General features: G+C 41.9%; 12 protein-coding genes and 4 non-coding genes across 16 annotated transcripts; 4 read left to right on the plus strand and 12 right to left on the minus strand.

Annotated features, from left to right (window-relative positions):
* The first annotated feature begins 298 nt into the window (after positions 1–298).
* LOC6497379 (protein brunelleschi) lies at positions 299–6,437 on the plus strand. The gene is made up of 9 exons (XM_001962169.3): positions 299–915; positions 977–1,744; positions 1,810–2,901; positions 2,961–3,517; positions 3,575–4,053; positions 4,873–5,066; positions 5,127–5,318; positions 5,372–5,579; positions 5,637–6,437. The coding sequence occupies exons 1-9, from the start codon at positions 717–719 to the stop codon at positions 5,896–5,898; spliced, it is 3,951 nt and encodes a 1,316-aa protein (XP_001962205.1). The 5' UTR covers positions 299–716; the 3' UTR covers positions 5,899–6,437.
* On the minus strand, positions 6,279–7,257 carry LOC6498159 (transmembrane protein 230). The gene is made up of 2 exons (XM_001962168.4): positions 6,944–7,257; positions 6,279–6,645 (listed from the first exon to the last, which is right to left on the minus strand). Exons 1-2 carry the CDS (start codon positions 7,142–7,144, stop codon positions 6,457–6,459), a joined length of 390 nt encoding a protein of 129 aa, XP_001962204.1. The 5' UTR covers positions 7,145–7,257; the 3' UTR covers positions 6,279–6,456.
* A 229-nt stretch (positions 7,258–7,486) lies between these two features.
* On the minus strand, positions 7,487–10,462 carry LOC26514083 (sperm-associated antigen 7). The gene is made up of 6 exons (XM_044716560.1): positions 10,305–10,462; positions 8,459–10,225; positions 8,231–8,277; positions 7,990–8,051; positions 7,769–7,812; positions 7,487–7,584 (listed from the first exon to the last, which is right to left on the minus strand). Exon 2 carries the CDS (start codon positions 10,158–10,160, stop codon positions 9,405–9,407), a length of 756 nt encoding a protein of 251 aa, XP_044572495.1. The 5' UTR covers positions 10,161–10,225; positions 10,305–10,462; the 3' UTR covers positions 7,487–7,584; positions 7,769–7,812; positions 7,990–8,051; positions 8,231–8,277; positions 8,459–9,404.
* Positions 7,658–7,732, minus strand: LOC6508234. Its single transcript, XR_046206.2, has one exon. It is a non-coding gene; the product is annotated as a small nucleolar RNA Me28S-Cm2645 (small nucleolar RNA).
* Positions 7,886–7,961, minus strand: LOC6508233. The gene has a single exon (XR_046205.2). It is a non-coding gene; the product is annotated as a small nucleolar RNA Me28S-Cm2645 (small nucleolar RNA).
* LOC6508232 lies at positions 8,121–8,195 on the minus strand. Its single transcript, XR_046204.1, has one exon. It is a non-coding gene; the product is annotated as a small nucleolar RNA Me28S-Cm2645 (small nucleolar RNA).
* LOC6508231 lies at positions 8,352–8,426 on the minus strand. Its single transcript, XR_046203.2, has one exon. It is a non-coding gene; the product is annotated as a small nucleolar RNA Me28S-Cm2645 (small nucleolar RNA).
* A 371-nt stretch (positions 10,463–10,833) lies between the features above and the next one.
* LOC6497380 (cryptochrome-2) lies at positions 10,834–12,880 on the plus strand. The gene is made up of 2 exons (XM_001962166.4): positions 10,834–11,619; positions 11,670–12,880. The coding sequence occupies exons 1-2, from the start codon at positions 10,953–10,955 to the stop codon at positions 12,620–12,622; spliced, it is 1,620 nt and encodes a 539-aa protein (XP_001962202.1). The 5' UTR covers positions 10,834–10,952; the 3' UTR covers positions 12,623–12,880.
* LOC6497381 lies at positions 12,819–13,787 on the plus strand. The gene is made up of 2 exons (XM_001962165.4): positions 12,819–13,223; positions 13,273–13,787. Exons 1-2 carry the CDS (start codon positions 12,963–12,965, stop codon positions 13,666–13,668), a joined length of 657 nt encoding a protein of 218 aa, XP_001962201.1. The 5' UTR covers positions 12,819–12,962; the 3' UTR covers positions 13,669–13,787.
* Positions 13,788–13,934: 147 nt separating this feature from the next.
* LOC6498157 (C-type lectin 37Db) lies at positions 13,935–14,683 on the minus strand. Its single transcript, XM_001962164.3, has one exon. It carries the CDS (start codon positions 14,616–14,618, stop codon positions 14,004–14,006), a length of 615 nt encoding a protein of 204 aa, XP_001962200.1. The 5' UTR covers positions 14,619–14,683; the 3' UTR covers positions 13,935–14,003.
* An 884-nt stretch (positions 14,684–15,567) lies between these two features.
* On the minus strand, positions 15,568–16,359 carry LOC26515278 (C-type lectin 37Db). The gene has a single exon (XM_032451744.2). It carries the CDS (start codon positions 16,211–16,213, stop codon positions 15,605–15,607), a length of 609 nt encoding a protein of 202 aa, XP_032307635.1. The 5' UTR covers positions 16,214–16,359; the 3' UTR covers positions 15,568–15,604.
* A 1,312-nt stretch (positions 16,360–17,671) lies between these two features.
* On the minus strand, positions 17,672–18,412 carry LOC26514981 (accessory gland protein Acp29AB). Its single transcript, XM_014906904.3, has one exon. It carries the CDS (start codon positions 18,157–18,159, stop codon positions 17,725–17,727), a length of 435 nt encoding a protein of 144 aa, XP_014762390.1. The 5' UTR covers positions 18,160–18,412; the 3' UTR covers positions 17,672–17,724.
* Positions 18,413–19,782: 1,370 nt separating this feature from the next.
* LOC123257356 (C-type lectin 37Db-like) lies at positions 19,783–20,597 on the minus strand. The gene has a single exon (XM_044716155.1). It carries the CDS (start codon positions 20,513–20,515, stop codon positions 19,847–19,849), a length of 669 nt encoding a protein of 222 aa, XP_044572090.1. The 5' UTR covers positions 20,516–20,597; the 3' UTR covers positions 19,783–19,846.
* Positions 20,598–20,784: 187 nt separating this feature from the next.
* LOC123257387 (accessory gland protein Acp29AB-like) lies at positions 20,785–21,222 on the minus strand. Its single transcript, XM_044716224.1, has one exon. The coding sequence runs from the start codon at positions 21,220–21,222 to the stop codon at positions 20,785–20,787; it is 438 nt and encodes a 145-aa protein (XP_044572159.1).
* A 508-nt stretch (positions 21,223–21,730) lies between these two features.
* LOC26514454 (accessory gland protein Acp29AB) lies at positions 21,731–22,242 on the minus strand. Its single transcript, XM_032451533.2, has one exon. The coding sequence runs from the start codon at positions 22,179–22,181 to the stop codon at positions 21,738–21,740; it is 444 nt and encodes a 147-aa protein (XP_032307424.1). The 5' UTR covers positions 22,182–22,242; the 3' UTR covers positions 21,731–21,737.
* A 347-nt stretch (positions 22,243–22,589) lies between these two features.
* Positions 22,590–26,831, plus strand: LOC123257388. Its single transcript, XM_044716225.1, has 3 exons — positions 22,590–22,865; positions 23,352–25,623; positions 25,738–26,831. Exons 1-3 carry the CDS (start codon positions 22,590–22,592, stop codon positions 26,829–26,831), a joined length of 3,642 nt encoding a protein of 1,213 aa, XP_044572160.1.
* Positions 26,832–27,394: the final 563 nt, after the last annotated feature.

Here is a 27,394-nt window from a genome sequence, read left to right on the forward strand (position 1 = left end):
GCAAGAAATTCAAGATAATTTGAATTTTATTTAAATTGAATCGTAAATAATATAATAAGTTATTCCTTATTTTAAAAAGAAGGTTAATATTAATTGACAGACACAAATATGTCTGTATTAGATGGAAAATATACTTGATATATATTCCTCAAACATATATTTGTTTACTTAAATGTTGTATTATTAAATAAAAGAAATATAAGACAACCCTTGAGACATTATATAGCTGTTTAAATTAATTTAAAACTCCAATAGAATTATTTTATATTTAAATATTACAATTTTCTAACACTGGCTAGATAAATAAGTGTGACCATATCGCTGCCATTCACAGCGGGCCAGCGACAAGTACTGATTGGACAATTTCTTTGCCTAGGCAATCTCGGAATTTGTTTTCTGCGATTTAAACTCTATTTACATAACGATCCCCTGGGATTCCTGGGCTTTCCATTGAGCCCAAGACCTAGCTCCAGCCGAAAGAGCTGCCACAAGTAGGATACAGCCCTGGGCTCGGCCAAAATCGCCAGGAGAAAGCAAGTGAGAGTTGGTTGAAAAGGGGGAGGAGGCTCCTCCAAAGAAATCGACATTGAGCACTCCACTTTGCACTTAATTGATTTGTGACGATGGCACCCAACTGAGGCAACGGATCGTCGACCAATGCGAAGGAAATCGGAAGCCGGATCGGGACTGGAACTCGGAATCGGGCGCAGGAGTAGATGCGTGCGGCCGTTGGCCTGATGCTGTCGCACGGTGGTGCTGGCCTGGAGCCAGCCATGTCCCGGCCGGACTACGAGCAGAGCGCCCTTCATCATGGCTGTCTGCTGGTATTGCTCCGCGGAGTGGGACCCTCACGGGCCCGCATCCTCCAGAGGGCGTTCGAGAAAGTGCGACGTGTCAGCCACATCCGGGTGAATGGTATGAGAAAAGCTTAAGGCTCCCATTAGCTTTTATAAATCTTTCCATTTATTTCCCCTAGACTCATCGGGCAATCCCCGCTCTATATGGATTCGCTTTGTGCACGACCATCCCGTGGAGCACAACGATTGGGGCGACTTCCAGACGCATCGCCGTTTGTTGGGACTCATCACCATTGGGAAATTCGACAACCAAACCGAACTGAATGAGCTCTGCCGCCAGCACGAGTCCCTAAAGGTGCGCTACGGCTCCACGCTGTACGAATCCCGTGCCATTTTCTTCGGGCCCGATGAACCTCCACTGAAAACCATTGGCGAGGCTCAGGAGTCGGCCCCAGCACCAGTAGCTCGACGCCTACAGGACGACTTCACCACTCCATCTAACTTCAAGTCTCAGGCCTTCTTCTACCGCGAACAGGATTCATGTGCAGACCTGGAATCTCGAATAAGTGACTTTGCGAGCGCTTTGTTTTGGGTCTTGGAGTCGAGGCGACTAGAGCGGTCGAGGGAAAAAGCGGACAAAGTAAGCTTGTTGCTGGCGCCCTTCGAGAAACGCGACTTTGTTGGCCTAGACATGGAGTCGCGCAATAACCGAAAGAGGTGCGTTGGTCGGGTGATGAAGAACCTGGCAGATCTGTCCCTGCAAGCTGGACTGGTGGAAGAAGCCCTCAGCTTATACCACAATGCTAACGAGACGCTGAGGTCGGTGGGGGACTCCCTATGGGTGGGGGCCACCGAGGAGGGACTGTGCGCCGCCTCGGCTATTCTGTTGTATCCCCAAATGCGTGAGATCGAAACTCTGCACAGGAACTCTTCGCTCCAGGAGGCAGGTTAGTAATTGAATTCGCACTTTTTGATTAGAATTATATATTTTTGTAATTATATTACCTTTCAGGAACTTCCCCGCTTAAGAGCACACCTGAAAAATGGCGAGCCAGCGATGCCACTAAGAAGATAAGCTCCAATGAAGCCACCGCCAACAATGTTGATTCGGGGGCAGCTGCTGCGCGATTGACGTCGAATTCCTCTTCCTGCTCTTCGGTGTCTTCCCTGGTGACGACCGCCACCAATTCCTCGGCCTCGGATACGCCGACGACGTCGTCTTCTTCCACATCGACGTTGTCGGCAGCCCCGATTCCGGGACACCACCGCAACGGAGAGCTACCGGGCAACATACTCAAGGCGGAGGAGATCACCAGCTACTATAGGAAAGCCATCATCAACTACAGCAAGTACAGACACGCGGCAACTGTGGAAACTGAGGCTGCCCTGAAGGCTTCGCGGATTTGTATTGAGCAGAATCGTCCCCTGGACGTGGCCATGTTCCTTCAGAGCATCATGTACATAAACCTGAGCATGACCGAAGCTGAGCGGGTGAAGAGGTTCGAGATCATTACGGAACTATATCAGCAGATCGGTTACCAGCGAAAGGCGGCGTTCTTCCAGCGACTGGCGGCCCTCAAGCATGTCCAGCAGGGCTCTCAGGCGCCGGACTGGAACCAGAGCTATCGCCTGATGTTGGGAAGTTTCACAGGCTATCTGCTCTGTCTGGATCCTCTGGAAGTGCTGGAGAATGCAGCTGGTTGGCCATCCCTGCAGATAGATCTGGTACAAAGTCTTATAACGGCCGCTCGGAGATTGGGGCACTCGGCGCTGGCCACGCGGCACATGACCTTCCTTCTGCAGACCCAATGGGACAACATGTCTCTGACGGAGCAAAGCGAGATGGCTGTGCAATTGAAAAATTTGAGCGCCCAGTGCGAGGGATCACCGGTGCCCCTAGTGCTGGAGAACGGCACTGTGATACCGCCCGCTAATCTCACGGATCTGCCCTATTGCCTTGACTTGCAGGTGAAGGATCTGCCGGCCCATTTGCGGCCGCAAAGGATAAAGGTGGCCAAGGCGGACAGTGGACCCTTCCTATTTACACCCATTCACTTTAATTCGATGGACAGGAGGGACAAAAAAAAGGATAAAAATAAAATAGGTTTGTTTCGCCAACAATGTGGATGAATATGTGGGCTGTAACTCCTTTGTTTCTTTCAGCTTTCTTGTGGGTTCAGAACGATTTAAGTGAGGTGACTGTCCGGCTGCGCAATCCCTTGCCCTTCGAGCTGCCTGTCACGGACATGAGATTGTTGACCAATGGCGTTGTCTTCGAGTCCCTCCCCCAGTCCATTGTGTTGCAGCCGCATGTGCCTACATATGTCTCACTCCATGGCACGCCCATTGAAACGGGGCAGCTGGACCTGCAGGGCTATAGCACCCACACCCTGGGCGTCAAGTCCAACTGCCGGTTGAAGCACATGCGAGGGCGGAATTTCCCGCCCAACTATCTGGTGGATGTGATCCCGGCCCTGCCTCGGATAGCTGTGAAATCTTCTCTGCCCCAGACGGCGACGTTCAGCAACATGAATAGTGCGGATATTGTAGTGACCTCCGCCAGCTTGACGTTGTATAATGGGGAATCCTCCAGCTGCACCATAACCATCACCAACGAGAGTGAGACCCTACCCTTGGAGCACCTGGAAGTGAACATAAACTCGAATGTAGAGCAAGAACTACAGAAGAAGATCTTTCGGATAGACGAAGAGGCTTTGAAGGTGAGGTCTTAAGTTACTTTGATCTTTTCTATATTTTAAATTGAATTTTATTTTCAGGCGAAGCTGCCCGTTCCTCCCCAGGGATCCATCGACTTTGAGCTTCATATTTATGCCGAAGCAGATTTTGTGTGTCCCCTGCCACCGGCTTCGGTGCATTCCAATGCTGCTACTGGGGATTATGGAGCTACCTCGTTGCCGCACCACTCCACCATGTCGGCTTCCGGACATGCCAGCTTGCCATCGAGGGTCAGTTCACCACAGCACCGCCGTAACGAGCCCCAGAACTCCAGCTTTCGCTCCACGTTCTCTGGCGGCCAGCATTCATTGGCCGCCTTGAGTTTGCAGCCAGGAGGTGCTGCCGGCCCGTCCAGTCTGAGCTCGCAATGTTCCCAGCACATAGAGGCGCAAGTCCGAATGAAGTACTCCGGCGGTGAAGCTCTAACGGCGGGTTACTGTCGCCAGTGTGCGGTCTCCTTCAACCTGGAACTTTTGCCCAGCGCCCAGATCACTAGTTGGGATGTCTTACCCGCTGAGATGTAAGTGGAAAATATTTACTTTTAGATTTTTTTGGAATTCTGGGAAGGACTATATGACCCATTTCGTAGGCTATATCTTTGCCGAAAATTATCCGAATCCGAAGAGGAATACTTTAATCGAATTGTAAATCTATTTCCTTTCAATCTGCATCAAAATCCAGAAACAAAATATTTTTAAGATTTTTTGTTAAATTTTCTGATGGGTCCCCTTCGAAATCCTGAAATTCATGGGAGGCAGTATGTGGCCCCCAGTGAAGGCCATATCTTTGCCAATTCACATCCGATTCTTGAGCGGAATACCTTAATCGATTTGTACATCGATTCCCCATTAATCTGCATCAAAATCCAGAAACAAAATATTTTTTATATTTTTTGTTAAATTTTCTGATGGGTCCCCTTCGAAATCCTGAAATTCATGGGAGGCACTATGTGGCCCCCAGTGAAGGCCATATCTTTGCCAATTCACATCCGATTCTTGAGCAGAATACCTTAATCGATTTGTACATCGATTCCCCATTAATCTGATAAAAAACCAGAAACAAAATATTTTTTATATTTTTTGTTAAATTTTCTGATGAATCCCCTTCGAAATCCTGAAAACGCATAAGAGGCACTATGTGGCCCCCAGTGAAGGCCATATCTTTACCAATTCATCTCCGATTCCTGAGCGGAATACCTTTATCGATTTTTACATCGTTTCCCCATTAATATATTTAATCAAAATTACACTTCTAGGAAGAACACATGTTTTTAAATTTAAATCGAAAGCTTTATTTTCCACCATTTTGTTTAACATTTTATCCTTAATTTTATTTTTAGAGCCTCCCAGTTCTACCTGGTGCTGGATATTTCCAATCTAACCGCTCAAGAGATGTCGCTCAATTATACGGACACCAAGAATATACTCATCGAGGCCAAAGAGAGCTGTCGGGTGCCCATACCCGTGGATCGCTGCTCCCTGGAGCAGGTGGTTGCCGCTCGAGCAGCCGAGGTAGCAGAGAATCTTGAAAAGGGTAAGGTATTCTATGTTCCTTTAGTCCAACTACTAATGATCAAAATATTCCTTCACTTAGAACTCTGTTTCCGGACGCAGTTACTGTCGTTTAATGATGCTCTAAGCAAACTCTGCTCAACTCACATAGCCGAGAAGGTGAAAATCCACTGGCTGTTGACAGGAACAGACATTAAGGGAATTGCGTCGCTACGTGGGATTGTGCTCTCCCAGTCCATGGTGGACTTAACTGCCGTGTCGCCTCTGCAATGGGGTAAGGTTATAAATACTTTATTTAAATCAATAATGATTTAATCCCTTTTTCAGCCATTAGCTTCCAGGACACGCCGGTGCAACCTCACAGCGAAATTGTGTGCACGGTAGGACAGCGTTCCCTACTGAGCATTCAATTGACTAACCAGTCGCTGCAACCGCTCAGAAACTTGGTGCTAAGCATCAAGTTTTATCAGGACTACCTGAATGGAATGGAGAATTACAATTTGGAGACACGCGTGGCCATTTCAGGACCAAACAGGTAGGTTCTCGTACTCAAATAGCTTACATATTTCTAACCTGATCTTTTTTTTATTAGAATTGCAATTCCCCTGCTGGAGAAACAAGAGCAAAAACAGCACACTTGCTCTGTGATATTCTTTACGCCCGGACGCTTCAAGGCAAGTGTAGAGTGCTGTAGTAATCCCCCAAAGGAGCAACCGGCATCTGTGTTAACGAGATCCTGTCCTGCCGGAAGTTTAGAAGAGAATGCTTCCCTTTTCACATCCAGCTACGACGAACAGCAGGCTCATGTGTGGAAGTTTATTCCGCCCATCGAGGTGACCGTGGTGGAGCAGTAATATGTTAACTGTCGCTAGTTTAATTTCGTTATTATTATTATGTTTATGTATGTATTGTGTATACCCATTCCTTGTAATCAGCGCTGTTATAACTGAACACGAAAAGCAATTGTTTGTAAAGAATTCTAAACTAGATGCAAAATAAACGCATAATATTGTACATAAGTAAGCTCAAAAATCAACATTCGATGTACTACTCTATGCTTGATAGAACAAAATGGCCATAACATAATTATAATAGATCCTACAGTTCACGCCTTTAAGAAAATGCATGCATACATAAACCAATCGTTATGACGTGGTGTATTTATATGAATAGATAGCAAATGTTCCGCGCACTAAAGAGCCACGCCAAGCATTATACATTTTGATAAACAAACTCGTATTTACAAATATTTTTATATACAACAATTACTGGGGCAATACACATGTATCATTATAAACTAAAAATTAAGATTGTTGCTAAAGAAATTATGCCAATGAAATGTGTGAATAATTGTAGTGTAAATGCAATAAACTCTATTTGACGAAATGTAAAATATTCTCATTGAGCTTCTCTCATCCGAGTCTTCGTATGTCGTCCATGGTGAATCCGGAACGGTTGAGGAGGATGCACGATAGCACATACACGTAGTAACCACCAGGAATAATGGTCAGAGTCCCGATAATGGTCAGTGCCCAAACCCGATCCGAACGCTCCCTTCCCGTGTCCGTCAGCCAATCCAGAGTGGCAAATGTGATGCAGGTCTAGAGCCACAAAGGAAAACATTCTATAATTAAATGCTCTTATTTATTGTTTAAAATCTCTTTAATGACATTGTTTACGATCAGGTCTGTATACTTCTTCGGAAACAAGAACAAATTAAGATTTTGGGTTGATAATCTCAGATAAATAAGGAGGAATCATTTAAATAAAGAGCTTTAATTGAAAAAATAACGATTCTATAAGTTTTAAAATCTATATATAACTATAAAAGCAATATATTGATATTTTAACTGGGAACACATTAGACTTTAATTAGATTGAGACCAAAGATACACTCACTATGCCGCCACAAAACAGGGTTAGGATAATGACAATGGTTTTCCAGGGTACCGGCCTTGGGAGCGCTGGTTCTACCCACTGCTCATTGATAAATCCATCCGTCTCCGACACTGACTCCACCACCTTGATATAGTCCGGGGCTGGTTGCGAGGAGCTGCCAGCGTTTAGACGGCGCCGCGAATCCGATTTGGTAGGTTGCATTTTTTGGGTATACTGGCTGATCTTGACAGGTTTTAATTTTTAACTGAACGATTTAGCGGCGAGTCTATTTCAATGTTATCAGTGCCTAACAGCTGTTGGGCATGCCAACCCGAGGGAAATAAAATTAAGCTACAGTAAATACTACCTAAGATTAATTTTAAAAAACTATAAAGTAATCTTTATTTAATTTGTAGATATCAGCGAAAGTCGAAATTGTACCTAAAGTGCTTTAAATTTATATATATTTAACCTGCAAATAACCGGAAATAAAACTTTCCATTAAGTTGGCAGCCCTGAAAAAGGGTTCACATATTCAAAAAGTAATAACGCCAATTTTAAAAATTCATTTTTTAATTTTGTTTATTAGAACTTTAAAAGATTTGCTTTTAAATCTGGATCCAATCAGTCCATATTTTTGGTTCGGTCCAGAACGATACAACCTGCAACAATAGACAATAAAAAATATTATAATTCAAATAGGTATAAGTGTAAACAATAGCAATTTTGACAAATAATTTCAGTTCTACTATCATGATAAATCAGTCATAGACATCAGATGTCCCTATCATAAGTTATCATCATTAAAATTATTAGGATTTCTTTATTTTTTCTAAAAATACTTACAAATATTGAAGTATTCGTCGGTAGTTGAGATCACACTTTCTTTCCTAAAAATATATTAATATTAAAATAATTAGTGTGTTTTTATGAATAGTACGAAAAAAGCTTAAGTTTATTTTCTATAATCAGTTCTACTATCATGATAAATCAGTCATAGACATCAGATGTCCCTATCATAAGTTATCATCATAAAAAAGATCAGATTTATTTTTGATTAAACTTACATTTTTATTCTTGCCATAAAATTAAGAATGTTTAAAAACGTTTGGTTTGTTACCACAAATATCTGAAAAGATAAACAGATTCTAATTAGTATATTTTGGTTATAAATGGATTTAAAAGTAATATATAAAAGAAAATCAGTTCTACTATCATGATAAATCAGTCATAGACATCAGATGTCCCTATCATAAGTTATCATCATACAAAAAGATTTATTTTAGGAATTAAAATAAATAGTCTTACCTAAACCATTTTCCCATAGTTCTTTTGAGTTAGATCAAGAAAACAGTCTGAAAATATTGAAAGTAGATAATAATATTAGATGGAATCAAAATTTATAGGCATAATATACATATTTTATTTTATAATCAGTTCTACTATCATGATAAATCAGTCATAGACATCAGATGTCCCTATCATAAGTTATCATCAAGTTAACTTGGTAGTTTCCGGAATATTCATTTCGCTTACCTTCTTAGGAAGATTCTATTATGGTCCCCAGAAGTCTCAACCTAAGACACCTCTGTGGGATTTCAAAGAAAATGTCAAGGTTTCCGAGAAACATATTTCCAAATTTCTTTGTTTAATGACTATCTTTCAGAGCTTGACATGGTAAGTGCCATCTAGTTGAATTTCGGTTTTACTTATTTCTTTCGTGGAAATCATTTTTATTTGAAGTTTTTATAATTCTTTCTCCCTCGATCTAGCAACACGTGGTGGGAATGCCAAGAAAAAATAAAATACCAGGCGATGTAATTTTTTGGTATTTTTCAAGGGAGGGACCATTTTCAAAAATAATTTAAATCTATAGAACGCAACAGTCTTTTTCTATCGTTTTATTATATAAATAGATATTGCGAATTGGAGACAGCTGTGGATACATAACTTATCCTAAACAGTTCCACAGCTCGCATCCTAATTGGCCAACAAACTATATTGCTTAATTCTTACGAATACATGGCAGTCGGCGACCTTGCATGTGACTAATCAAAACCAACAAAAATAATCTCGCTCGCTTTCAATCCACTCGCATTTCACAAAATAATTCTTTTAAATATTATGAAAACGGGATTCAAGTTTATACAAATTATTTAAACCTTTAACGAAAAATTTGTCACACTTTTCAATAAACTATTACAGAAAAAACTCTGCATTAAATTATAAAAAATAATATTTAAAATAGGAATTAAAATTTTCAATGAGTAGAACTTTTTACGCTTAAAAATAAATTTCTCTAGTTCGGCTCTAGTTTAAAACAAAAATTAAGTGTAAGAACGGTTGAAAAACATTTGAAAAAATTAGAAGACTAAAACACCGAGATATATCCGCACCATTAGTTTAAAATATCTTAGTTTTTGATCTACGAGTTTGCATTAAGCGAGCGATCTATGTATGCGCTAATTATGTCCTAGCATTTTCACGGATCTTCTGCTGTCGATGTCGAGGCCTCTGGTTGATGCACTTGCTCTTGTTCCTGTTGCTGTTGAAGGCGAAGGCGCTTTTTTGCCTGAATATCGGCTAGCGTCTGTTCGATGGATCGCATGTCCTTCTTGTTCTTGCTGGGCACGAATCCATAGCTTTGGTTGGTCTCCGTTTTGCGGGCTGCTTGTAAAGCAGCCGACTCACCGATTAGGTGGGCATACTTGGCCTTGTAATTGCTTGTGGGTTTCACCTCGCCACCGTTCGCATCGCTGGATGTGGAAGAGGAACCAGCTTCGGAGGTGGCGGCCTCCTTGTCGATTTGCTCTTGGGCCAATCGATCTTTTCGCCGCTCTGCGTATTCTTTGGCTATATCCGCGTTCCAGCCTTCACCATTACGTCGAGCCGTGACTTCATCCTCGCTGGGAGCGTTTTCCTTTTTGTAAACCACCGAATGTCGATCGACGTCCTCACGGCCGAAACTCATGGCTATGAAGCCGCCGTTTTCGGCTATTTCGTGGATCACAGATCGATGAAGCTTGTCCAGTGGCTGGAACTCGATGCACAGTCTGTCGTCCTTGGCGAACCGCCCCATTCTTTCTTCAACATATTTTCTGAAGCGGAGCAACTCCTCCTTTTGTTTGTTCTGCATGCGTTCCATCATTTCCCGCTGCTTTTTAATGAGTGTCTTCTGCCGCTCGTCCGCCGCTGGCGGAGCGTCCATGGCATTCAGTATCGAGTCCAGCAGGTCCATTTTCCTCCAGTTATTTATCGCTTTTCCAACAGCTCTTCCTCGTTGTTGATCGAATTGCGCTGCGCCTGACGCCATCGAAAAAAAAATAAAAATCTTTGTCAATCGGGCGCACTCTCGCGGTTTCGGGTATTTACTATAGCTTACCCCTCTCTGGCGGTTATTATTAGCCTGTCGCAGTGTTTGATTGCCGTTGTTTTGCTTGTTTTATTTGTGTAAAAGTAATTATAATTATATTGGCAACCGGTGCTTGTGCACCAAATAGTGAACGGTGATGCCAACTCGCGGTTTTTCAGTATTTTAGTATTTTTCATTACACAACAGCTGATTAAACTAGGTAACAGGATAATTGTTTGTTTTTGGTCCCAGGTTACAGATATGCTTCTTATTTAACACAGTTTTTATATTAAAATCTTAAAAATATTTATATTTTAAAATTAATAAAAATAATGTCGAAGAAACATCTATTGTTTCCTCAAAAGGAATCGAAAAATGTGTTACTTGAACTTGTAACTGAAAACTTCTTAAGCTTCAAGAGTTCTTTTGGATTTTAAAGATAGTTAAAATATTAAGTTCTACTCATTATCTAAAATTGGAAAGTATATTGAGATTAAATCCATGTCCAAATTCGTCCTTTCTATGAAAAATGCCTTTGTTTGTTGGCTAGTGTTTATAAGCTTTTCCCCATCAGGCTGGCAGCACTACTTCTTCGCCAGGCGCGTGTCTCGTGTTTGAAAAACATTTTCCTCATTTAAACAGAATAAAAACCGTTAATGCGGAGGGACACGTGCTCCAATGGATGCCAAGCATGCCACACTTGTCCACTGGTTCCGCAAAGGACTCCGGGTCCACGACAACCCCGCCTTGTCGCAGATATTCAAAGTTGCCAATACGGCTCCCGGAAAATATTTTGTGCGTCCGATTTTTATCCTCGATCCAGGGATTCTCGACTGGATGCAGGTGGGCGCCAACCGCTGGAGATTTCTGCAGCAGACTCTTCACGATTTGGACCAGCAGCTTCAGAAGCTTGGCTCTCGTTTGTTTGTGGTGCGGGGAAAGCCCGCGGAAGTTTTCCCAAGGATCTTCAAAAGCTGGCGTGTGGAGCTCCTGACTTTTGAGACTGACATCGAGCCATATTCCTTGGCCAGGGATTCTGCAGTCCAGAAGTTGGCAAAATCCGATGGAGTAAAGGTGGAAACACACTGCTCTCACACGATATACAATCCAGAGCTGGTCATAGCCAAGAATCTTGGTAAGGCGCCCATTACCTATCAAAAGTTCCTTGGTATCGTAGAGAAGTTGAAGCTGCCAACGGTCCTGGATCTGCCAGAAAAGCTAAAAGAAAAAGTACAACCTCCAAAAGACGATATAGAGGAGAAAGATTCAGAAGCGTATGATTGTCCCACAATGGAGCAGTTGGTTAAGCGCCCAGAGGATCTAGGTCCACTTAAGTTTCCTGGAGGTACGTTTTTCTTAATTCTGAGACTATATTAATATTGCTCCTTTGACCAGGTGAAACTGAAGCTCTGCGCCGCATGGAGGAATCCCTAAAAGATGAGCTTTGGGTGGCTCGATTTGAAAAGCCAAACACGGCTCCGAACTCCCTGGAACCGAGTACAACGGTATTAAGTCCTTATCTCAAATTTGGGTGCTTAAGTTCCCGCCTGTTTCACCAACGCCTCAAGGAGATTCTCAAGCGGCAGACGAAGCACTCCCAGCCTCCGGTATCTCTCATCGGCCAGATGATGTGGCGGGAATTCTATTACACGGTGGCTGCTGCAGAACCTAATTTTGACCGCATGCTAGGGAATGTCTATTGTCTACAGATTCCTTGGGAAGAGCACCCGGATCACCTGAAAGCTTGGACATATGGGCAGACAGGTTATCCTTTTATCGATGCCATAATGCGGCAGTTAAGGCAAGAGGGTTGGATCCATCATTTGGCACGCCATGCGGTTGCATGTTTCCTAACACGCGGTGATCTCTGGATCAGTTGGGAGGAGGGCCAGAGGGTGTTCGAGCAGCTTTTGCTGGACCAGGACTGGGCCCTGAACGCTGGCAATTGGATGTGGCTCTCCGCCTCGGCCTTCTTTCATCAGTATTTTCGCGTCTATAGTCCCGTGGCGTTTGGCAAAAAAACCGATCCTCAGGGTAACTATATTAGGAAGTATGTGCCGGAACTGGCAAAGTATCCAGCTGGTTGCATATACGAGCCATGGAAGGCTTCTCTGTCAGACCAGCGAGCATATGGCTGTGTTCTAGGAACTGACTATCCCCATCGAATCGTTAAGCACGAGGTGGTCCACAAGGAGAACATAAAACGGATGGGCGCCGCCTATAAGGTTAATCGCGAGGTTCGCACGGGCAAGCAAGAGGACTCCTTCGAGGAGAAGCCAGAGACTTCCACTTCAGGAAAGCGGAAGCTTGGAAAGACATCAGGAAATTCCGCTAAGCGGAAGCGTTAAAATACCCTAAGAAAGGGTAAACTATTTGAATATGACTTTGAATTTATATGTGTTACTTAGGTGAAGATCATTTTTGACTTATTAAATTACCAAAAGATATGAAAACTTGTTAAAAATTATTGGAAATTTTTAGGAAACGCGTTAGCCTTGAAATGAAATTTCAAACCGAACGAGTTGTGTCATTGGAGGAAGTACTTTTTAAACTTCAGTCATAAAACATATTTCGGCATTTTAAGACCTAACAATTTTTTGTTCGTAAAATAAAGTAAAATTTTTTCTTTTCATTATTCAACAATTTGTATAATCGCAGGTTAGTAGTAAAAAAAAAAAAACAATAACCATGTTTCGCAACCTGTTGATGCTGAGGAACAAGCTGGCGCTCCAGCGTAGCCTGGTCTCCCGTTTGACCTCTCGCTCGCATTTGTCCACTGGCCAATTGTACCGTTACGCCACCGGACGCTCTTCGGGCGTCGATGGCGTGACCTACACTGACATTAATGTCAACGATATGGCCAAGGGCGATATGGAGTTTACACGCAATTTTCTTAACTCGATATCCTCACTTGATCGCGCCAATCCTCACGAAGTGGTAGAGTCTGAGGTAAGTGTCTATATTTAACTACAGGTTATATCTATTTGAATATTCTTAGTCCGAGGTAAAGGATGAAACCCCATCGGTGTCGGAACCATTGCCGATCGACAACGAGGCACCGCTTGCTCCCGGTGTTCCCAGTTCCGTTTTAGACATGGACGGCAATCCTATTGTTCCGATCGAAATAGATGGATGGAATCAAGACGACGATGAGGATCCGATTGTCCAGAAGAACAACCAAGCAATAGACATCGGGAACGATGAAGAGTACAAGGCGGAGCAGGCTCTGCGTGTGCCGGAAGTTCGTCAGGCCCAGACCGAGTACAAGGGCATTAAAGTGAAGCTGCCGGAAACTGCTAACCATGACGTGGGTACCTACCGTTTTCGTCGCGATGCAGAGGATTTGCAGGGCCTTGGTGATGACACACGTCTTGTGAAATTCGATAAGAAGTAGTCGGACCGCCTAAACAGCTAGCTGTAACAATATCCAAATTCCGAAAAGGACATTTATACGCATCAACGCACGATTTTTGTTTACGATTTTGATGAATACATTTAGTTTTTCTTTTGTTATTTAAATTACGCTTTGGGATTGGATAAATGGTATCACCCGTATGACTTGATGTCCTTTGTGGGGTAGATACCAAGTCCTGTAGAGTTAAAATTTCAGTTGCTAGAGAATATTCAAATATATTTTAAGATATATCTATTGAAATGTAAACGTTTTAATGTGTGTCTTCTAGAGTATCTTTATTATTTTAACCAAAAGAATTCATTATATAAATCTATCTACCAATCAACAATGTCTGATTGGCATATATAGTAACAGGAATTATAACATGCCTCATCCCGCATTACATTTTCCTTGAGAAGCACACAATCCTCATTCTCGTTGCTGTTGTTGGGTTCGTCGCCCCACCACTTGAGATAGGGAGCTCTCTTGCCGGATGTCCAAGACTCGTATTGACCTTCATAAGCCAAGTCATTGATGTCCAGCCAGTAACTACTATTTGGGTCGAGCTTGGCGTTAATGGCGTTTAGTTCCTCTTCATTCTGGATGACCGCCAGTTGTCCTCCCTTGTCTCGACACCATTCAACTGCCGTGAACCAAGTAACTCGAAAGTCCTCTTCTATGTAAAAATACCTTGTGCCGATTTCAATAAAATTGTCAAGTTTCGGTTTTGATTTTGACAGTTGTGTCTCGATTTGAGTTATTTGATCCTGCAGGGCCTTTATCCTAGTCTCTGTCTTATTCCACTCTTGCTGGTAGATACTATCATGACCACGACCCATTAGATCACAAAATCCAAGACATTGCTGAACAGGACTTTCAGGAGGATTGGCCAGAGATTCGTAATTGTGCCAAATGACGAGGACACAAAATAGCAAACTTGCGATGTGCATTTCAAATAAATATTATATATTTTTATGGGTAAGGGTTAGTGAAGCTTGAGGGCTGTACGTCAACTAAAAAGTATAGTTCTTTGTGGGGAAGTTTATAGTCTTACTTTGGCTAATCAGTAAAAAAAATACACAAGAACTGGATGTTTGCGAGCTATATGTTTTTTGAAAATCAACATGTGCGATTTAAATCTTTTTTGTTGTTCCTTAAATAATGTGTTTTGATATTTTGTGGGGTAAATAATAAAAAATAGAGATTAACCATGTTTTGCAAGCTGTTGTAGCTGAGGAACTAGAGAGCCCTAGAGCTCTAGCTCTCTTTGATCTCTAGTTAAAATATATTTTTTTATTTTTAGAATAAACTTTGTGTTTTCACCACAGCTATATCACTTGTCGAAAGAGCGTGTTTTTCAAAGGACATAGTGTCCTTCGGATCTGGATTCAGAATTTCAAACTCATTGACATCTGGGACAGTGAAGCAACATGAGAAAATGCAAAATTGGCAAGCCTTTGATGATTATTATCGGGCCGACAGGACCTAACATTGGTGGCCATTGGCCACTAGAACTGTCAGTTATTGCCTGGTCATGGCTAAGTGACAGTCCAATCGCAGAGTATCTAAAACCACCCGCTCTATAGCACAAAAGATCGTGTTGCGGTCTATGGAAACCGAAAACGGGGCAAACACTTCGCATAAATTGCATTAAAAGCGTGCATTCGTAACAATGGACACGAACATAAACATTCTGCAAAATGTTTGTAGGCTTCGAAACCAAAATTGAATTTGTGGTTTTTCGGCCTGCGATGGCGGTGCGTGGGCGGGGCACTTGGGCGTGTGGTATATGCAAATAACTGTAAATGAAGCTAAAATGCGGTTAGCGCAATAAAAATGGCCGAGCTACTAAGAGTTACTACACTAAGAAAATTAAAAGCCAGTTAATTTTAATTTTAGAATATCCATATTATTTTAATCAAAAGAAGAATATATTCTAGAGGTCTTCAACGTCAGATTGACATATGGAGTAATTGGGTGTGGAGCAATCCTCATCCCACATTTCCTTTTTCCAGAGAATCACACAATCCTCATCGTCATTGGCGTTATTGGGTTCCTCGTACCACCACTTGAGATAGGGAGCCCTCTTTCCGGACGACCACGAAACGAATTGACCTTCATAGGCCAAGTCATTGATGTCCAGCCAGTATCTGCTCTTTTCATCCAGCTTGGCGTTAAGGGCGTTTAGTTCTTCTTCATTGTGGATGACCGCCAGTTGTCCTCCCGATTCTCGACAGGATGCAGATGCACTGAACCAATTATAATGGAAGGATTCTATCCTAAAGTACCTTGTGCCGATTTGAAAATATTTTTCAGTATCGAGTTTTGATTTTGCCAGTTGGTTTTCGATTTTAATTATTTGATCCTGCAGGGTCTTTATCCTGGTTTCGGTCTCATTCCACTCTTGTACTTCTGTGCCATTGCGATTCAAGATTAGATCACAAAAACCATAACATTGCTGAACAGGATTTTCAGCAGAATTGGCCAGAGATTCGTAATTGTGCCAAACGAAAAAGATACAAAATAGCAACCTTGTGATGTGCATTTTAAATTAATATTTATTATGAGGAGTAGTGATTTGTTAAGCTGTTAAGCTGAGGACTGTTCGTCAACTAAAAAATACAGTTTTATGGTTCGGAGTTTATAGTCGTTCTATGGCTTATCAATAAAAATATAGACGAGAACCGGATGTTTTCGAACTTTTTGTTTTTTGAATATGTGTAATTTTTAGTTTATGGGATTATCAGTAAAACATAAAAAGTGAGGTCATTTATCAAAAAAATTTGTGAATTTCATAATATTATGTTTTTAAGCTAAAAGTTTATCAACTTTTTGACATTCAAATAATTTTCTTGATGCCCGTTTATCGATGTTTTTATTCTGTTGCTTTCAGGATCCCTGGGAGTGTAACACATGTAAGGATACACAGAGATGGACAGCTAGCAGCAAACATATCAAAGTCATCAACAGCAATATCCTACCGACAAGGACATGGACATGCAACATGAACACGGACTCGAATTCTCGCAGATGGATACCTACTCATTGCCGTCAGTTTGTGCCTGGAAATGATGTGGTTGGTTAGTTGTGGTCGGTCCTTGTGTTGGGGCAACCAGCCCAGTGGTTAGTGTAGCTGCTGATGGAGTGACGACTGGATGTTGGACTACTTTCAGTTTTTTTTTTTTTTTGGGTAACAGTCAGTTGTAACGGTTACTGACTGTTACTGGAACTGGTTAAAGTTAGATCTACCGGCAGTAGGTCAGAGCATCAGACATCCGACATCCAAACTCCAACATCCAACATCAAGGGAGGCCAGACAATTGTGGTTTTGAAATGAAAACGCCATCAGCAATGGGTGAATTTGGCTGTTTTTTCCCGAAAGGACATTTTTTTTATTCTTTTGTAAGAACTTGCCTTCAGATATGTATCTCAGAAAAGAGTTAATTTAAAGTTAAAGGATTATGGGACGATACAACTCATAAATCAGCTTGAAATTTCGATTGCAATACTGTGAAAATAATCGATAGAGAGTCCAGCCGAGTTGCAATCAAAGCAATCAGCATCAAATGAACCTTACAGTCACCACTCCCCCATTTTCCCACCTACATACACATGTACTTCCTGCTTCCAACCAGAGGCCATCAACATCATCATTATCATTATCGTTATCATTGTTGGTCGGCTGGCATTTCCGTTGGGGCTGGAGTTGGCCAAGGGCCATTACAGAAGTTGACCAACTTTTAATACCCGCACTGGCCATGTTGCGCATGTGTAATCCCATTAAAATCCAATAAGTTAAATTATTTCCATTATTATTATGTGAACGCACTTTGTCGCCGTTCGTCTATCAGCTCATCTGCCCCCTCTAGCCCATTATCCAGTCCAATCCAGGGCATGTCCTTTTGTATCCTGTGTGATAACTGTTCATGTGGGCGTTTATATCTCATGCTGCTTTTGTTTACCACTCTTCAATGATACACGAAAAAAATTATTTCAACTCAAATATATTTTATATTTATTTCAAATTAATAAAAAACAATTTTTTTGGTTTTAAAATCATTCTTCAATAATTGCTTCACATATAAAGAAACGATTCTTTACGCACTCAAGATCCCACATAGTAGTTTCGAAAAGAACCACACAATCCTGGTTGTCGTTCTCATTGTTAGGTTCCCCGAGCGTCCACTTTACAAAGGGGGCATTTTCTTGGGAGAGCCATGTCCTGTAGATTCCTTCGTACGCCAAGTCATTTATGCCCAGCCAGTAGGTGTCATTATGTGCGATCAGGTCGTTGATGCTATTTAGTTCTTTTTTATCTTGAATGATCACCAGCTGCCCTCCGATTTCCCGACAAGCTCCAAAGGCGCCAAACCAATTCAGCTTATTCACCTTTTCGATGTACAGGTATTTTGAACCAATTTTGATAAATTTATCAAGTTCCGGTTTAAGTTTAAATTGAAAAGACGGAGATCCAGGCCATTGGTTTTCCATCCTCAAGAGAGCTTATTCTTGATTCGCTCTTGTTCCACAATTGTGTCAAGTGGTCATTATGATCCAGTATTGGTTTTATTTGGTTACACAAACCATAGCACTGATCTATAACGCTTTGGTCTGAGTTCTGAGGGACATCTGCCAGCGACTCGTAGTTTTTCAAAACGAGAAGGAGACAAAGTAAAAGCGCTGCGGAATTCATTTAGACTTAAATATATATTCCGTCCGATGCTCTAAGTTACAAGTCTGTTTCGAAACTAAAAATGCTCTCAGTTCGTTATGGAGCTCATGTTCATTTTTTTTTCTAATCAGTAAACAAATAAGTATACTATATATTAAGAGGAAGTTTCTTATCTACATAAACATATTTTGAATAGGTTAATAATAAAACGCAGAGAACCACGCGATCCTGTCTAAAGTATTTGAGCGAAGTTCTCCGTGCCACAAATTTATAAAGAGTGCTGATTCCCTAAAGGGCCAGCTAAAGGGCCAGAGACCTTTATCGACCAAGTCATTAATGCCCACTTAGTAGGTTAGATCCCCTTGGTCATCATTTTAACATTCCTCAATATTACAAAATTAACTATCAAATAGCTAAAATATGAATAGAAAAAAGAACCCACGCAGTAGCTGTGGCTGTATCCTTCAGTAGCTTTATTTGTATAGTTACGACTACTTGACATCAAAATAAAATATTTTCGAACAGTTTATGTTTCTTAATTTTATTTATTTAAATATATATAAAAAACATATTTTTATACAGTTTTTGAAAATCAATCTTCAAAGACTGCTTCACATATATAGTTATGTTTTTTCTCGCATTCAGTATCCCACAGTTTAGACTCGTAGAGAACCAAACAACCTTGGCCGTCTTCGGAGAGCATTCCGTTGTACCACCAATCCCCAAAAAATACTGGTTTTTTGAAGGGAAATATCCGGTTGCGTCCTTTGTTGGTCAAGAAATTGTTGCCCAGCCAGTATTGGCTACGTGGTTGGATCCTTCGGTTGATGCGGGACAGTTCTTCATCATTTTGAAGGATTGCCAATTCGGCTCCGATTTGCCGACAGGCTTTGAAAGCTGCAAACCAATTAACCTTGTTCACATTTCCGATATGATAGTATCTTGAACGAATTTTAATAAATTTTTTAAGGTTTGGTTTGATTTTATGCTTTCTAGCCTCAATGACAGCTATCTGGCTTTCCATGTTTTTTAGTTGAGTTTCAAAAACGTTGCTCAACATCCACTGTGGTTGGTAAATCCCTATATGCTCCAATATAGGTTGTATTTGATTACAAAAACCGTGGCACCGATCTACAGAGTTTTGCAATTCTCCACCAGAGCTCGAGTTCTTCGGCGAGTCTGCAAGCGACTCGTAGTTTTGCAAAACGAGAAGAACACAAAATAAAATATTTGCGGTAATCATTTCAGTTTCGAAGTCCGACGATGCTTTAGGCTTCAAATCTGTTTCCAAACTAAAAATGCTGTTGTTTCCTTAACACGTATAAGTTTTTTTGACTAACCTATCAGTAAAGAAACAGGAAGTATATTTTTTGGCTTATCACCAAACAAAGCAATTTATTGCCAAATAATTAAAGACTCTTATCTAAAAAAACATAAAGTTAGTGCTGCTAAATTTTTTTTATTTGTATTGTATATCAGAAACATATTTGAATCTAATTTTAAAAATCAATCTTCAATGACTGCCTCACATATATAGGGATGTTTTTCATCACATTTAGCATCCAACATATGAGATTCAAGGAGAACCATACATCTTTCGCCGTAACTGAAGGCGTTGTGATACCCATACAACCACTTTATGAAAGAACTTTGTTTTGCTCCAAATGGCCACATTTTGTAGCGGTCTCGTCTTACCAAAGCGTTGATGCCCAGCCAGTAGTGGTTTAGTTCTTCGACCCGTTTGTTGATTTTGTTCAGTTCTTCTTCATTTTGAATGATAGCCAATCTTCCTCCAATTTCTCTACAGGCTTTAAAAGCGGCATACCAATTCAACTTGTGCATCTCTTCGATGTGAAAGTATCTTGAACCAATTTTAAAAAATTTGTTAAGATCCGGTTTTGGTTTGCGTTTTGAAGCTTCAAAGGCGGCAAGTTTGGCTTCTATATTTTGTAACAAATTCTCAAAAACGTTAGTCCTGGTTTCGCTCTTGTTCCACACTGGTTGGTGAACGCCAATATGATTCAATATTGGTTGAATTTGATTACAAAAACCCTGGCACTGATCTACTGCATTTTGGAATTCTCCCACAGAACTGGAGTTCTTTGGAAACTCTGCCTGCGAGTTGTAATTACTCAAAATGAGAAGGACACAACCTAAAATTTTTGCGGTAATCATTTCAGTTTTTAATTGAAGTCCGACGATGCTTTAAGCGTAGAATATGTTTCCAAACTAAAAACGTTGTCGGTACGTCTTGGGTTTTAAGTTTTTCTGACTAACCTATCAGTAAAGAAACAGGAAGTATATTTTTGTTGCTTATCATCAAACAAAGCATTGCCATTTATTAAAGTTAGGACTATTATTTAAACATTTTCTTGATAGTTAAGTGGCTCAATTTTATTTATTTAGTTTTGTATGAGAAAAATATTTGTATGTAGTTTTACAAATCACTCTTTAATGACTGCCTCACATATAAAGGGACGATATTCATCACATTCACGATCCAACATTTTAGATTCGAGGAGTACCAGACATTTCCTGCCGTAATCGTGGTCGCGGAAAGTACCACGCAACCACTTTATAAAAGGTCTTTGTTTTTCTCCATAGGGCCAGGTCTTGTAACGACCCGCTTCAATCAAGGAGTTGATGCCCAGCCAGTAGTTGGTTAGCCATTCGACCCGGTCGTTGATTTTGTTCAGTTCTTCTTCATTTTGAATGATAGCCAGTCTTCCTCCAATTTCTCTACAGGCTTTAAAAGCGGCATACCAATTCAACTTGTGCATCTCTTCGATGTGAAAGTATCTTGAGCCAATTTTAATAAATTTCTTAAGGTCCGGTTTTGGTTTGCGTTTTGAAGCCTCAAAGGCCGCAAGTTTAGCTTCCATATTTTGTAACCGTTTCTCAAAAACGTTCACCCTGGTTTCGCTTTTGTTCCACACTGGTTGGTGAATACCAATTTGATTCAGTATTGGTTGTATTTGATAACAAAAACCATAGCACTGATCTACAGAATTTTGTAATTCTCCCACAGAACTGGAGCTTTTAGAAATATCTGCCAAGGACTCGTAATTATTTAAAGCGAGAAAGACACAAAATAAAATATATGCGGCAATCATTTCAGTTTTGAAACGTATTCCGACGATGCTTTAAGTTTCAAATCTGTTACAAAACTAAAAATGCTTTCGGTTCATTAAGACGTTGATTTTTTTTTTACTTACGTATCAGTAAGCCTACCGGAAGTTTAATTTTTTGGCTTATCACTAAACAAATAAGAAGTATACCATTTATTGCCATTTATTAAAATTAACACTATTATCTAAACGAGCATAAAGTGAGGCACAACAATAAATGTTCTTAGAGGCTTAAATTCCTCAATTTTATTTAATTGGGTTTTTTAAAATCAATCATCAATGAGTGCTTCACATATAAAGTAACGATTTTTATCGCATTCAATATCAAACATATCACTTCCGCTAAGAACCACACAATCAGTTTTGTGTCCATAGTCGGATGCGCCGTTCGGGAAATTTGTAAAATGATCTTCTATCCAGGCCAACGCTTTAGGAGGCCAACTCTGGAATAGTCCTTCAAAAACCAAGTCGTTGAGGCCCAGCCAGTAGCCGGTACGAAAGTCGAGCAAACGGTCGATTTGCTCCAGTTCTTCTTCATCTTTTATGGTTGCCAGTTTACCTCCGATTTCTCGACAGACTCGATGAGCTGCAAACCAACTCATCTTGTTCATATTTTCAATGTAAAAGTATCTAGAACCAATTTTAATGTATTTTTCCAGATCCGGATTATTCTTGCGTTTTTTAGCCTCAAAAGTAGCCAGTTGAGCTTCCATATTTTTTAGCCGATTCCGAAAAACGTTAATCCTGGCTTCACTCTTGTTCCACACAGGTTGGTGAATGCCAATATGATTCAGTATTGGTTGTATTTTATTACACAAACTGTTTAGGAATGGACTATCGATACATAGTTTATAAGTTATCCCATATTGTCATCTTTATATTTTCTATACCAACTAGCTTTACAATCCACAACATGTATGCACACACACACACCTATCGTTAAGTTCCACAAATGTAAATTTTCTTAGTACCAATTAGACAGCGAAACTGACAAGAACATATTACTCTACAGTCCACTGCTCATTCGTCTTGCCGGTTGGGGATCATTGTTTGGTCCTTCGCATCCGGATTTGTTTTGTAGTTTTCTGTGCATTGGTTCTCATTTGTAATTGTTTCTCGGCATGGAGCAATTAAAAGCATTGACAAAAGGGCGCGCCAGACTCAAGGCCAATATCACACGGAGCTTGGCTTGGGCTGAGGACGCGCAACATTCGAACGCCACACGGGCAGAGGTGTCTTCGCGGCTGGAGCATCTCAACACAACATGGAAAGACTTCAATAGATTTGGTGATGAAATAGCTATGCTCGACGAAGTAGATGGCTATGTGGATCCGGAGCATGACAACATATTCTACGAGGAAAAATATCTAAGGGCGCATGCATTACTTTCGGCGATGGTAGGTACAAGACCTAGTCCATCAATTGGGAACAGTGAAAACGGCAGCGGCGTGCTGCAAAACAACGACGCAATAATAAGTTTGCTACAACAACAACAACAACTCTTCGAGCAGTTGGCGGCAAATCGAGCCACTGCAAACATGTCGAGACCTGAAGGAGGAGACGCCTACGCGGCGAATTCAGGTAGTGCTCAAATGGTAGGGGCATCGGCTCAAAGCGAATTGCCTAAAATTCAAATTAAACGGTTCGCTGGCAATTATTCAGAGTGGCCAGCTTTCAAAGACATATATGAGAGCACAATTCACAACAAGGCGAATTTGACAAATACGCACAAATTTCATCATTTGAAATCTCTTCTGATCGACGAAGCTGCAAATCTGGTACGACATTTGGCTATTACGGATTCAGCTTACAACACTGCGTGGGAGCGACTTAATGAAAGATATAATCGTCCACGGCATATCGTGAATTCACTATTGGAGCAGTTTATGAAGCTGCCAACAACAACAAGGTCGGATACAGAAACATTACGGAAGGTGTCAGACGGAGCCAATGAAATAGTGCGTGGTTTGGATGCCATAGAGGAAACAGGACGAGACTGTTGGATCATCTACTTGACGCTGGAGAAGCTGGATGCAGATACTCGACGCAGGTGGATCGAGCGCAGTGTGGAGACAGACTCACCCACACTGGAGGAATTCTTCAAATTTTTGGATGCACGTTGCGAGGAACTAGAGCTCAGCAAGCGTGAAACAATCGGAGGCAAGACTACAGCCTCAATCGGTGACAAGGGAAGGAAGGTCACACATTCGCTGGTTGTACTTGAAGGAAACAAGTGCAGCAAATGTCATTCTACAGAGCATCGTCTGTATGGATGCCAACAATTCTTGGACATGTCAGCAGGACAGAGGTTTTCGTTTGCCAAGGAAAACGCTCTATGTTACAATTGTCTGAATCCTGGTCATGGGGTCAGAAAATGCAAATCTACGTTCAAGTGCAGACAATGTAAAGGTCAGCATCACTCACTGTTGCACCTGCAACGCACGCAACAGGCTATTGGAACAATCTCTCAAACTGGTGAGGATCAGGAGGATCCTAGCGCACACATCTCAACGGTGACTACGAGTCACATCGCACAAGCAGAAGGTTCTGCAGCAATGGTATGTGCACAAGGCACTGCAAATTCACAACAATCAACTGGATGGAACAGGAGCACCTTGCCGACGGCCATGGTCAACGTTCGCAACGCAAAGGGAGATTTGGTTGCATGCCGACTCCTATTGGACACGGGTTCAGAACTGTCGTACATATCTGAACGCTGTATACAAACACTTGGTTTGGCTCGTACGCCATCACGCATACTGGTTACGGGAATTTCATCAACCAAAGCAGACACTACAAGGGGATGCAGCACTATAAGCATCCAATCCCGTATTTCGCAAGATCAGCTGGTAGTCCAGGCTCACGTGCTTGGAAAGATTACATCATCATTGGAAAGGCAGACCATTGACGCGCCTGTACTTCGAGTTTTCAACGATCTGCAATTGGCAGATTCGCAATTTAGCACGAATGCCCCAATTGACATTCTTTTGGGCAGCGAACACGTTTGGAGTGTTATAACTGGAAGAAAAATCTACGACGACAAAGGAAAGCTCATTGCTATATCATCAATTTTCGGATGGGTAATTACATCACTGCTTTCATCACGCGCATGCAGCGCTACGGCACTTACAACAACAATAGACATCGATGCTTATCTCAGAAGGTTCTGGGAACTGGAAAGCATACATCGCAAAGCAGAAGTTCAACCTGAAGACGAGGAGGTGGAGAAACACTTTCTTGCAACACACACTCGAGACAAACAAGGCAAGTACATCGTGGAACTTCCGTTTAAAGTATCCGAAACACAATTCGCAGATACACTTCAAGGAGCGTTGCAGAGGTTCAAATCAGTTGAACGACGTTTAGCACAGAATCAAAAATTACGTAACGACTACGTAAAGTTCATGAGGGAATACCAGGAGCTAGGACATATGCGAGAAATCTCACCGAGCGAAATTCCCAAGGGTAGGAATTTCTACTTGCCACATCATCCCGTATTGGGTCGGAAACTTCGAGTGGTTTTCGACGGATCATATCAAGACGCCAAAGGCATGGCGTTAAACGACACGCTCTCGATCGGACCGAGTATTCAGCGAGACCTATTTGCTGTGTGCTTGCGATTCCGTATGTACAAATACGTCTTTTCAGCGGACATAGTCAAGATGTTCCGTCAAATATGGGTGAGCGAAAAACATAGAGACTATCAAAGAATCGTATGGAGAGAGGATCCGTCAGATCCTATCAATCACTTCCAACTATGCACGGTGACGTATGGAACATCATGCGCACCATTTCTAGCAGTCAGAGTGCTAGAGCAACTAGCTGCTGACCATAAGCACGAGTTTCCGAACGCAGCAAAAATCGTGTTGGAGGACTTCTATGTCGACGACGTTCTCACTGGAGCAAATAGTGAGGATGAGCTGCTACGCAACAGGGACGAACTGGTCCAACTGATGTCCTGTGCTAACCTAGAGCTCGGGAAATGGGTATCGAATACCAAACGCATCAAATCGGAGGATAACACGGATTCCTCACAATCACCAGTCAAAGTGCTAGGGCTGCATTGGCACCCTGGAGAGGACACATTGTCGTACAATGTAAACCTATCGAAAGACCCTCGCTGCACCAAGAGGCAAGTGTTGTCGGATGTCTCACGTATATTCGACCCTCTCGGTCTATTAGCACCAATCGTAGTTCAATTCAAAATACTATTTCAAAAACTCTGGCTGTTGAATTTGAATTGGGACGACGAACTACCGAGCAAACTAGCAAACAACTGGCTCAAATGGCGAGCTGATCTGGACAACCTTCACAAGCTCCAGATACCGCGCTTAGTTAAAAGCGACAAACAGACAATCGAATTGCACGGATTTTCAGATGCATCCACCAAGGCGTACTCAGCGGTGGTATACAGCCGAGTGGTTAACGACGATGGAACCATTTCGGTCGCCATACTTGCTGCAAAAACCAGAGTGGCACCTTTGAAGCAGCAGTCTTTGCCGCGCCTGGAACTATGTGGCGCACTTCTATTGAGTCAACTTCTGCAATCCATAAAAGCTGGACTAATGAACAACGACGTAACGATCTACGCATGGAGTGATTCGACGATAGTCCTGTCATGGTTATCGTATTTACCAGCCCAACTCAAGACGTTTGTTGGGAACCGCACTTCAGAAATCCTCGAAACCATCCCGAAGCATGCATGGCGGCATGTAGACTCAAAATCGAACCCAGCGGATTGCGCATCCCGTGGCTTGGGAGTATCCGAGCTCATTGACTTCCAATTATGGTGGAAGGGTCCTTCATGGCTGAGGGACCAGGAACAATTCTTGGAAAGGTTGAACAATACTCATAACTGTACTTCTCTTTCAGACAAACGCATACAAGACGAAGTCAAAACTACCTGCCTAGCTGCGCAGACGAATGTCACGACGGACAACCCATGGGATAAGCTTCTCAATCGCAACTCATCTTGGCTGAAGCTTATACACACACTTGCTTACGTTTTGCGCTTCATTCATCGCATGAAGCACCCATCTTCGAAACAAACATCGAACTCTCTAACGTTCGATGAGATCAAGGCAGCAAGGATTCGGTGGCTGCAACACGCTCAAGCTGGTTTTCAACAGGAGATCCAGTTACTACGCGCAAACAAGGCTCTAGGGAACCAATCTCAATTGGTCAAGATCTCACCAATCATCGACAAGGACAACCTGCTAAGAGTAGGTGGACGAATCCAACATTCGCAGTTGTCAGCAGAGGCGAAGCATCAGCAGCGTCCTAAGTGGACCACGACAACCCCTAACATTTCGATCGGCAGCGTTGCGCTCGTCAAGGAGTCCAACACACCACCAGCATTATGACATCTAGCGAAGGTGATCGACACTTTCCAAGGAAAGGACAATAAGGTTCGAGCAGTCCGGATCATCCGGCTCAAAACCCGGCCAATAACGAAAATTGCGAAACTACTCAGTTCAGAAACCGTGTTTCAGGGTGGCCCGGGATGTTTAGGAATGGACTATCGATACATAGTTTATAAGTTATCCCATATTGTCATCTTTATATTTTCTATACCAACTAGCTTTACAATCCACAACATGTATGCACACACACACACCTATCGTTAAGTTCCACAAATGTAAATTTTCTTAGTACCAATTAGACAGCGAAACTGACAAGAACATATTACTCTACAGTCCACTGCTCATTCGTCTTGCCGGTTGGGGATCACAAACCATAGCACTGATCTACAGCACTTTCAAATTCTCCTACAGAGCTGGAGTTATTGGGTAAATCTGCCAGAGTCTCGTAATTATTCAAAGCGAGAAGGACACACAATAGAAAAGTTTCGCTTTTCATTTCAACTTCGAGATATATTCCTGCTATGCGTGAAATCTTTTTTAAAACTAAAAGTGGTTTCTGTTTG

This window comes from Drosophila ananassae, chromosome 3R, assembly GCF_017639315.1.
Source record: "Drosophila ananassae strain 14024-0371.13 chromosome 3R, ASM1763931v2, whole genome shotgun sequence".
NCBI classification, from domain to species: Eukaryota; Metazoa; Arthropoda; class Insecta; order Diptera; family Drosophilidae; genus Drosophila; species Drosophila ananassae.